This window comes from Anomaloglossus baeobatrachus, chromosome 1, assembly GCF_048569485.1.
Source record: "Anomaloglossus baeobatrachus isolate aAnoBae1 chromosome 1, aAnoBae1.hap1, whole genome shotgun sequence".
NCBI classification, from domain to species: Eukaryota; Metazoa; Chordata; class Amphibia; order Anura; family Aromobatidae; genus Anomaloglossus; species Anomaloglossus baeobatrachus.
The window spans coordinates 271,488,338-271,500,680 of record NC_134353.1 but is presented as its reverse complement, the minus strand read 5'-3'; the positions used below and the strand labels follow the sequence as shown (position 1 = coordinate 271,500,680).

The 12,343-nt window shown below is 40.6% G+C and overlaps 1 protein-coding gene across 1 annotated transcript in view; it reads right to left on the bottom strand.

Annotated features, from left to right (window-relative positions):
* Window positions 1–12,343, bottom strand: part of LOC142311554 (bifunctional heparan sulfate N-deacetylase/N-sulfotransferase 3-like) — a 760,158-nt gene that overhangs the window by 414,993 nt on the left and 332,822 nt on the right. The window contains exon 4 of the mRNA XM_075350078.1: window positions 4,554–4,708. Within this exon, the coding sequence (XP_075206193.1) occupies window positions 4,554–4,708 (155 nt within the window). The remainder of the gene's footprint in view (window positions 1–4,553; window positions 4,709–12,343) is intronic.

The following is a 12,343-nucleotide window of genomic DNA, read 5'->3' as shown; positions in this document are numbered from 1 at the left end:
TTTTACCTTTGCTAATTAACTGCTTATTAATATGAACACAGCAAGATTAATTATTATAGTGGTGTACTCCTAGTGTATTGTGGCTATTGAATATTGCATATTGTTATCTACTGCTAGCATTTTTGATATACCAACTGAATACTCTTGCTTTGTAATTTTTTACTTACACATGGTGTTATCCACCTTTTCTTGGTACCCTGATGAAGACGCAAGCCGAAATGTGCATCAGGTTGTGGGAGTGCCAGATGTATTTGCGCAGTATATCATGTCTCATCACTCTGCAGGTAACAGGCAATGTTGCTATAGTCCATTTTGGATGTTACCTGGCGTTTATGCATATCCTTTAGACTAATGCAATATTAGTTTTATGCCCTACCTGGGACATGTGAATGTAGCTATGAGCAACCAAAATATCATACCTATATAGGCTTGCTATAACTTATTGTGGACACCTCAGTATTGAATTTTTTTGTGACAATCTAATTAATATTATAATTGGTGTAATGGCAATATTTTACCTTTGCTGATTAATTGCTTATTAATATGAGCACAGCAATATTTTTTATTATTATATTGTTGCATTCCTAGTGCATTATGATTATTGAATATTGATATTGTTATCTACTGCTAGCATTTTTGATATACCAACTGGGTAGTCCTGCTTTTTAAATTTTTCCCTACACATGGCGTTATCCACTTGTTCTTGTTCAATGACATCATCACTTTGTTATCAGGACATTTAATTGGGTTTTTTTGGCTTCATTTTTCCTTTTTCGTGGCCTTAATTCAGCATAGAAAGTAAACGACGTCCGGGATAATGAACAGGTTCTTCTTCATTTTATTAAATATTAATATATGGGACATTACATTAAAAACGTTATGATAGCTTCTACAGCTACGTGTTTCAGGTGTATAACCACCTTTGGTCATGATGACTAAGGGTGGTTCTACACCTGAAAGGTTCTTCTAAAATGTAAAGAAGAATCTGTTCATTGAGACAGACGTCCTTTAATTTCTATGCATAATTCATAACACTACATAGAAAGGTAATGGCTCCTACAGTACCTATTGTGCAGCTAGTTTTATATCCTCACACATTTGATAACCTCACAACTTGTGTCAAAAATTCTAATTTTTGCACAGAAAGGTGGTGATTAGGGATGATCGAATACCGCAAATATTCGGCAATGCCCATATTCGACTGTTTGTGAATATTCGATGCGCAATGTAAGTCTATGGGAAACTAGCAACTATTCGGGCTTCCCATAGACTTACATTGCGCATCAAATATTCGCATAGCGGTGACCTATTCATTGTATATTTGCAAAGCCGAATATTGCCAAATATTTGTGATATTTGATCTTCCCTAGTGGTGATGCATGATCTAGCAGAGTACTGGATATGTCATTAAGAAAGAAAGAGGCATAGGAGATTGTGTCAAAGCCTCCATGGATGTACCCAATAGACAGTGTGCTACGGCATGATTATAAGCTTGACTCTAGCTTCTAATGTTAGACTTTTGCAGGCCAAAGCTACTTGAAAAATCTGTAACTACACAGTAATGGTTGTGCTATGGTATATTAAAAAACAATTATTACTGGACTTTTACATATTATGAGTTTTAAGGGAAATGTATAGCGCCGTGCACTCTTTCTTACACAATTAATGTTTATAAGATACAGTATGTATAATTTTTTTTTCTGTCCTTCCTTTACAGGTGCATTCTAAGACTTGAAAATCTGCCTGTGAAGTTGCCAAGAAGAGAAAACTTTCATTTTTCATGACGAATGCAATACTAATGAAGCCTACTTTTTCTTTTTTTGTATACTTTGAACTTTGCCACACTTTATTCCGTATAATAAAGCTAAACATGATCATCAATTGGCAGATTAGGCATTTCACTGCATTTACAGTACACACTTACTAAAGATTTGCCCATTTATAATGTCCTACTGTGTAACCTATTGGTCAGCGTAGAAGATCTCCTGAGTATAGATGACCCATGTTTGGCTAAGTTCACTGTGAGCTTTCTATTTACAGGGACGATCAATTTACGGGTCAAGGGATTGACAAACTTAAATAAGAACAGGGAATAGAAGGGAAAACTTTCCACTTCTAATGTTAGCTGCTCCAGTAAACAACTTTACAGATCTAAAGAGAACATACAAGGACAGCATTTGAACTTACATTTAAAAATCATTAACAAAATATGAAATTCATGTAAAAAAATTCTCTCAAATATTGAAACATCCATCTAATAAAATGCTCCATTTCTATGTTTATAAAAACTGTTTGTTGTAATATCTTTTGGTTTCTATATTTGGTAGTATTCAATTATGGCATTAATCTATATATGTACGTGAACATGTCAGTACAAAGTTGACTATATATTTTAATTTACATAGTTTTTCATGTTGAATAAATGATTCAAAGTATTTGTCCTACACTTCTACATTAAAATATCTTTTCTTAGGCTTGACGGTCCCACATTCATCAAGAATGGCAATCTTCATACCGGTCTTGATAAGGGGGCAGCTTGTAGCGTAATATGTCTCCTAATGAATTAAGAATGTCAGTGTGCGCCTCATGAATTTGATGAGTGGCAATCGCCATGCCCCTATCTCACCTCAGCTCTTCCCACTTTGTTGAAGCTGAATCAAAATGGTGTATGAACACCAAAAGTTGCAAAATCTTAGCGTATCCTTGAGTTGTGCTAAAATTTTGCAACTTTTCAAAGCTTTTTACATTAAAATTCTGCCATAAAACTTTGACGAATCAAGCCCAGAATATTTTAAAACAATAAAGGAGGCATATTAAACTTTCAGCCCCCGTGTGGACCCTAAATAGACTACTACAGGGGGAAGCTAGTGATTGGTTGTAGGGTTCAGGAGTCTAGAACAGCAGATCATCACAGTTTCTTTGCTAACGCGTTCTTCTAGTCACTTGACTACTGCAGTCAATCACAGGCTGCAACAGTCCTGGTAACTACTGAGCAGTGCAGACATCACTTCAGATCCTGTGCAGACACTGGAGCAGCCCAAGCTTGTCCCATGGTGTTGTTGGAAGGTGAGTAAGCTTCTGGTTTTTTTTGTAAAACCAGCTATAGCAAAACAATATTTCAGTGTAGGACAACTCCTTTAACTTTTAATCTTACTATTGTTATCTTATTTGCATTAATGCTAACTCATTTCATTGTTGTATGCTCATATGCCACCTTAATTTAATGGACATATATACATATGAAATAAGTGTTGATAAATAGATTGTATGGCACAGAGATCCTCACCCCCATGTGACACATTAAACTTCAGTGGCATTTGGATCCATTTTTAATCCATGTTGAATATTAGGTATATAATTCCAGAAATTGCTAACATTCTCTGATAAATAATAGAGTGTGAAATGTGTTATTCAGCACAACTTTTGCAAAGGGAGCTTCAGCCTACTCAATACCGGACTTATGAGGACTCAGAGGTACAGAGTTTACATTACAATTTAAGTTGTGCATACCGAACACATTTAATACAACATCCAATTTCTTAATACAACTGTTAATGGTTAGCATATGACAATTTTGTCAAAGGTAACATCCCTATAATGTTTAAGCGGGTTGTCTAGTTTAGAATGACAAGTTTGCAGTCACTCTATATGACTGCAGACTTGTAAATTCTCACATCACATGCACTATGTGCTGTGATGGATTCTCAGTTGTCCGAGCCGAGAATGGCGATCACGTGGCCGCGAATATGTGATATGCATACCACTGACCAGAATCCAACTAGATGGGCATGGCCCAGTGCATTGCACTTGCATTGAGTGAGGCCATGCTCATCTAGTCAGATTCTGGCCTGGAGTATGCACACCACATGCTTGTTGTCACGTGACTACCACTCTCAACTATAACACCAGAAAATTATAACAGTGCACAGTGTGTGCAATATGAGGATATACAAATCTGCAGTCACATACTGTGACTGCAAACTTGTTCTTTTAGACCGTACAACCCCTTTAGCAAAACTATAGAACCGATACATAAAGACTTGCAGTATTTCAATTGGTTTTGATAAGGAGATGTGCTACAGTTGGACATCACTTCATGAATCTGGAGCATCATATGACTGTCATACACTTTCATGTGCTCATTGCCACCAATCCTGCTCCAACTTCTGCAGGAATAAGATTTGTGGTGCAAAGTTTTAATGAATTCGGCTCTATGTGTCATAAATAGGGATAATCGAATACCTCAAATATTCGGCTTCGCTAATATTTTCCGAATCGGTCGCAGCTATTCGACTATTCGCGAATATTTGATGTGCAATGTAAGTCTATGGGAAACACGAATAACAACTATTCGAGCTTCCCATAGACTTACATTGCACATCGAATATTCGCATAGTGGTGACCTATTCGTCGAATATTCACAAAACCGAATAATTGAGCTATTAAATCATCCCTAGTCATAAATCTTTTGTTGGGGACCACTGAGCAGTTTTGATTTTTGAGCATAATGCATAAAATAAGATCAGTGCAACTTGAGGGACAATTGTACTTACCAGAGCAAATTTTTTGTTGAGAATCATCTGCTCTACAAGTGAAGACTCATTATGAAAAAGATGGGGCTGCATATGGCTCCACATATGTGGAAACCACCAAAAATCATCCACTGAATTCAGCAAGAGGTCATCACCTCTATCCTCCTTCTCAGTCCCTTCAAGAAATACAAAGGAAATTCATTAATCTTATACTAGTTATTAAGGAAACTATTTATACCTTTTATTAGCACATTTCAGGATGTCTGCTTGTGATGTCATAAAATCTTCTGTGTAAATATGCATATTGGGAATAATTTCAATTTTGCATTGTAATTCAAATAAAAAATACTTGAGTATGTGTTTATTGCAATATGTCTAATGTACATGGCAAAATCTCCACAGCAACATTTTTAGATGTTAAATGATGTATCTGGGACTTAAAAAAAATATGTCTAAGCACTGACAGGCAGATAGTTGCTAACCACCTGCCTATTGTTCTTCGCAGACAGCACCTGCTGATGATACAGTAGTTTGTCATAAGAGTGGAGGCTTCTTTTCTGCTCTGCTATGTAGACGGATTGGGACAGTCGATGTCATGCTGATTGACAGCCGGCCTCCCGCTAACTAACTGGGGCAGCCAGCTGTCAATCAGCATGAAGTTGGCTGTCCCATCCCATCTACAGGGTAGAGGGGATGAGAAGCCACTGATCTGTTGATGCAACATCAGCGGAAGCAGCTTAATCACCGCTAGGATCTGTCTGTGACCGCTGTGTGCCAGCGAAGAACGGTGCTGGGCACAACAGGCAGGTAGACAGAAATTACTTGTCTGTTAGTGCTTACACACTTTTTTTAAAGTCCTGGACACATACTTTAATTATTTCATAGTCATTTGAAAACAATAGTGGATGGAAAAAAATATGCCAACTGGCAGAATGGGGCATTGTCAATTATAGAGGTACACATATTTACACCATCGTGAACATTAACATATATGCACTTACATAGCAAATGCTTGGCATCCTCAATTTCCCACACATGGATATTAACGCTGCCTCATATGCATGGACATATACACATACTTTCAAATGTATACACGCACGTACATTTACATAAAAGATTTGAAAACATAACAAAAAGTGTTAAGTTACACCACTTCATAGAAAGGTATTATGATACAGAAAACTGTAACTAGACAATTAAGGTATGTGCACATATTGACTTTTTGGTGCAGATATTTCTGTACCGTATCTGTATTTCTTTCAGGAAAAATGCAACTGCAAAAAATCATGTTTTTGCTGTGGGTTTTTGGTGCAGATCTTTCTTATTTATTAGAACTGGAAAAAACTGCAGCAAAAACACTAAAATATTTGGCATGCTGCAAATTTAAATCTACACCAAATCCGAAAGGACAAAATACTCAAAGTGTGTATGAGACTTCAGGATTCTCATTCACTTTCAAAACCCAAGACTAAAACACAAAATAAGCGTATACCTTATAATAAAGGAAATAAGTAGTGATGAGCAAATGTATTCATCACTATTCGCAGAATAGTGCGGTATTCGGGGTATTCGTTATATAGCGAGTAATGATGTACTCGCCTCGCTATATTCGGATGTCCCACCCAACATGTTTGGCGGCTGATTTGCAGCCACTAAACATGTTGGGCTTTTAACCAATCACAGTAATGCCGCAGCCATCTTGATTGTGTCATTATTGTGATTGACTGGACGCGCAGTGTCATAGGGCCTATAAAAGACCTTCTGTCGCCATTTTTCCCACATTGCATCTGGAGCCAACATTGTATAAGTATAAGGATAGAGCAATCAGCTGCTAGGGATAACACAAATAGCCCTTTTCAGAGCTACCTGCAGTGTAGGGCAGTGTTTTCTGAGCAGGGACAGTGTTTTAAGCAGTGTGTGTCACTACCTCCATAGTACAGTCCAGAAACCAAAATACAATAGCTTTTTTAAGAGCCAATAGCACTGAACAGTCACAGCAGGGAGGGAGATATTGTGGATTAGTTAGGGAATCGGGACCTGTTTCCACAATATTTAGGGGTTCACAGCCTGCCTTGCGGCATCCAGATCAGCCACAATAATACGCTGCTAGTGGATTTTGCAAATAATTACAAAGCAGTACTCTAGCAATCATTGCTGCCTCATACAGTAAACGCACTGGTCATATTTCCACAATATTTAGGGGTTCACAGCCTGCCTTGTGGTGTCCAGATCAGCCACATTCATATGTTGCTAGTGGATTATGCAAATACAAAGCAGGACGCTACCATTTTGAGCTGCCTGGTACAAAGTACTCCACAATATATTTGGGGTCAAAGTTTGGTTGTCTTGGGCTATCAACATTTGCAAATATGTCAGCAAAACCCAAAATGACAAAAAAGGCAGTTGTTACATGACAGGGACATGGATTAGGGTGTGGAGTTGTCAGTAGTGGCCGTCAAGGCACTAATTCTGTGTCAGGTCAGAATAAGCTTTATGCATCCACTGTGTTCCTTGCCAAATTTTCCAGTCTAGAACGCAAACATGTGGAAGTCTGCAGAGCGAGAGGAGGTTCTGTCTTGGATGGCAGACAAGGCCTCTTCACATTTGACAAGCAGCAACCAATCTTCCGTGACTACACAAAATACTGTGGATACACATAAGGCTGGCCCATCCAATCCTCAACCTGGTTCTCCTTCTTCCCCCCTTCATCAGTGACTGGAGACATATGACTCCAAGTTTGGCCACTCTGAGGATCTGTTGTGTACGTATCCTTTGGTTGGCTCTGGCCTCTCGCCATGTAGCATTGAAGAGGGACATGAGGAGGTGGCATGTGTTGATGCACAAGTATTTGAGGACCTATGGCCAGAAGAAAGCCATTTTGAGGAAAAAGATTTACTGTCCCCAGAGGTGGAGGCTGGTGACGATGAGACACAATGACCATTAGGTCAGCCTACAATCTCAAGTGGGAAGGAGGAAGAGATGAAAGACAAGGTGGTCGATGATGAGTCCATTGCTCCAACCTGGACCATTGCCATGCATAGCCAGCACAACAACACAGAGAAAGATGGATATGTAGCACAAATACAGGTACCAAGGGGTAGTGGTTTGCCCAGATTGAGCACTGGGTCAACTATTCCCAAGAGCACCCCCACTGTGGCCCAATTCAGGACAAGCGGGCATTCAGCCAGTAGCTGGAATTTTTTTTCTGAAAGCCCTTCAGTGAAAAACATTGTAATCTGTAGTATCTGCCATACCAAGTTGAACAGAAGCCAGGGCAAAGGCAACCTGAGCACCAGTAGTATGCCGAACCACATGGCAGCCAAGCACCCCAGTAGGTGGGCAGAACACCAGGGTACCAAATTTGTGTCTGTGGGTCTAACCACTGCCATGTCGTCTGTGCTTCGTCCTTAACAATCTGCATTCCAGGAATCAGGCATTCATACATCTTGCCCACAGGGTGCAATTGCACCGACACCGCAAACATCAACCACATCCACTTACTTGTCCCAGGGAAGTGTCCAGTTGTCTGTGCCTGAGATCTTGGAAAGGAAGGGTAATTAGCCAACCACACACCCATAGGCACAAAACCTAAACTCGCAGATTGCCAAATTGCTAGATGAGGAGGTGCTGTCGTTTAGGCTTGTGGGAACAAAGTGTTTCCGTGATCTCTTGGATGTGGCTGCCCCATGATACAGTGTTACCAGCCGCCATTATTTTGCCTGTTGTGCCATCCCTGCGTTACACAAGCATGTGTTAAGAAATCTCAACTGTGCTCTGACTAACACCGTAACCGGGAAGGTTCACCTAACAACAGACACGTAGACAAGTTGTTGTGGACAGGGATGATACATATCTGTCATGGCACACTGAGTGAACCTGATGAAAGCTGGGACAAAGTCATAAACTGTAACATTACACATCCTATCCACGACAAGAATAGCGGGCCAAACTACAAGTGTTTCCACCTCATCATATGCCACTTCCTGTCTCCCCTCCTCCTCCTCCTCCTGCTCTTCATCCTCTGCTGAATTATCCTCCCCATCACTGCCAAGCTGGGAGCTGTGTGGCATCCCATCAGTAAAGCGGCAACATGCTCTGCTGAAGCTGATCTGTTTAGGTCACAAACCACACACTGTAGCAGAGCTGTGCAAGGTATAAAAGAGCAGACCAATCAGTGGCTCTTCCCGCTGCACCTCCAACCCAACCTGGTCGTTGGCGAGAATGGGCGTAACCTGGTGGCAGTTTTAAAGGTCGGTAAGCTGGTACATGTGCCATGCATGACTCATGTGCTAAACCTAGTTGTTCAGAAATTTATGAAAACATACCCTGGTTTGCCATACCTACTTGAGAAGGTGCACTGTATTACTACCAATTTACGCCATTCCTCTACCACTTTTGCTGGTTTTAAGACGCTGCGAAAACCCTTTAATTTTCCAAGTCACCGACTCATGTACGACTCATGTACGAGTATTACTAAGCAGCAGAGGGAAGTAGCTAAATACCAGCTTCAACATACCCGTCAGACTGAGAGTCAGGCACCACACATAACTGTTGAGTGGGTGTGGATCACTGACATTTGCGAGTTCTTGAGAACTTGAGTACTGCACCAAGCTCGTGAGCAGTAATCAGGCTATTATCAACTTAACCATCCCGCTACTGTGTCTATTGAAACAATCACTGCATAATCTCAAAGAGGAAGCTCTAAGTGCCCAGCATGTGGCTATGGAGCCAGATTTCCCATGGGTGATACTACCTAGCACAGTCAATATTCTGAGGCAACATTGGGTGATGATGAGGAGAATTAGGCGGAAGAAGACTTGTTTTTCTGTACTACGCAGGAGACTCCCATTGCTACACAGGGGACTCTCGACCCCAGCTTCATGTCTGTCCAGCATGGATCGGCTGGGGAGGAGGAGGTGGAGGAGGAGGAGGTGAATCAGTGTGAGGAGAGTATGGGTACTGTTCCTCCTGGTGGGCACACAGAACCTCTGCCTGTTTTCAGCATGATCCACATGGCACAGTTCATGTCTAAGTGTCTGTGGCAAGACCTTCATGTGATACACATTTAATCCAACAACCTATACTGGTTGGCCACCTTTCTGGACCCACGGTAGAAGGAGAAATTCCCTTCTTTCCTTTTGCAGTCATCAAAGAGTTGCACAATGGAATCCTTCAAGAGGGTCATTGTAGATCAGATGATGAAAACATGACCCTCAGAAAAGGCTGGTGGCAGAGTTAACAGCTCTTTTCAACACCAAGAATTAATGGGGAGAGACACTAACACCAGATCCAACAGAGGTGAGGGGAAAATGTGCCCAAACTGGGCCATTTTCAATAAACCAGGACATCAGCAAGGGCTTTCTGTGCCTGTAGCAATGCTAAGGAGGGAGAAGTGCACAACATGGTCAAGGGGTACTTAAGTGACCATATCTGCATCCCTTGTGATGTTTCAGTTCCCTTTAAATATTGGGTGTCCAAGCTGAACACTTGGCCCGACCTCTTCTTATACGCCTTGGATGTGCTGGCCTGCCCGGCTGTTAGTGTGATGTCAGAGCATATTTTTAGTTCTGCTGGGGCAATCATCACTGATAGCCACTTACACCTCTCCACAGAAAATGCAGACTTACTCTGATTAAATTCAACAAGAATTGGATTTCTCCACAGTTTGCAATCCCTCCAGATGAAAGCAAGCTAAACTACATTTTGTGCAGACTTATTAGGCAAATGAGTATTTTGATCACATGATAATTTTTATACATGTTGTCCTACTCCAAGCTGTATAGGCTTGAGAGCCAACTACCAATTAAGTAAATTATGTAATGTGCAACTCTGTAATGAGGAGGGGTGTCATGTAATGACATCAACACCCTATATAAGGAATGCATACTTATTAGGCAATTTCCTTTCCTCTGGTAAAATGGGTCAGAAGAAAAATTTGACGGGCTCTGAAAAGTCCAAAATTGGGAGATGTCTTGCAGAGGGATGCAGCAGTCTTGAAATTGCCAAACTTTTGAAGCGTGATCACTGAACAATCAAGCGTTTCACTGCAAATAGTCAACAGAGTCGCAAGAAGCGTGTTGGGCAAAAAAAGCGCAAAATAACTGCCGATGAATTGAGGAAAATCAAGTGTGAAGCTGCCAAGATGCCATTTGCCACCAGTTTGGCCACATTTCAGAGCTGCAACATTACTGGAGTATCAAAAAGCACAAGGTGTGCCCTACTCAGGGACATGGCCAAGGTAAGGAAGGCTGAAAACGACCACCTTTGTTCAAGAAACATAAGATAAAATGTCAAGACTGGACCAAGAAATATCTTAAGAAGGATTTTTCAAGGGTTTTATGGATGGATGAAATGAGAGTGACTCTTGATGGCCAGATGGATGGGCAAGAGGCTGGATCAGAAAAGGGCAGAGAGCTCCACTCCAACTCAGACGCCTGCAAGGTGGAGGTGGGGTACTTGTATGGGCTGGTATCATCAAAGATGAACTTGTGGGACCTTTTCGGGTTGAGGATGGAGTGAAGCTCAACTCTCAGACCTGCTGCCAGTTTCTGGAAGACAACTTCTTCAAGCAGTGGTACAAGAAGAAGTCGGTATCGTTCAAAAAAAATCATGATTATCATGCAGGACAAAGCTCCATCACATGCCTCCAACTACTACACAGCGTGGCTGGCCAGTGAAGGTCTAAAAGATGAAAAAATAATGACACGGCCCCCTTGTTCACCTGATCTGAACCCCATAGAGAACCTGTGGTCCATCATAAAATGTAAGATCTACAGGGAGGAAAAACAGTACACCTCTTGGAACAGTGTCTGGGAGGCTGTGGTGGCTGCTGCACACAATGTTGATCGTAAACAGATCAAGCAACTGACAGAATCTATGGATGGTAGGCTGTTGAGTGTCATCATAAAGAAAGGTGGCTATATTGGTCACTATTTTTTTGGGGTTTTGTTTTTGCATGTCAGAAATGTTGTTTTTCTAAATTTTGTGCAGTTATATTGGTTTACCTTGTGAAAATAAACAAATAAGATGGGAATATATTTGGTTTTTATTAAGTTGCCAAATAGTTCTGCACAGTATTAGTTACTTGCACAAACAGATATCCTCCTAAGATAGCCAAATCTAAAAAAAGAACACTCCAACTGCCAAAAATATTAAGCTTTGATATCTATGAGTCTTTTGGGTTGATTGAGAACATAGATGTTGATCAATAATAAAAAAATCCGCTAAAATACATCTTGCCTAATAATTCTGCACCCAGTGTAAATTCCCCTAAAATGTTAATTTTGACTACTACTGTTAATGTCCACCCCTTCCCATAAAAAGCTGTTTCTTTCCTGCGTCAACCATGACTCAGCCCATAGGGCTAATTTTTGCAAACACTATACATATTGTGCAGTGGCGGACAAACTAGGACAGTACTCCTACTCCAGTCTAACTACTATTTGTCATTGGAGGACCTTGTGATGGTGACTCATCAACCATGACTCAGACCATAGGGCTAATTTTTTTAAACAATGCACATCCATGTGACAACTGCATCCATAACGTTCTGTATACGGTCCGGTGTGTGTCTTCTTTTTTTTTTTTTTTTTTGCGGACCGCAAAAAAAAATGGAAGGATGGTAACATACAGTCGAAAGCTTGAAATATAGATAGCTGGATAGATAAATAGCTGGATGGATTAATAGATAGATAGATAAATAGATAGAATGACATATATAATGTCCCACTTCCCTGCATTTTGTAATCTTGCACCCTTTAGTGCCTTTCATGTGGCACTAAAGCGTGTTTTGTTTTTAGCCACAAATTAAT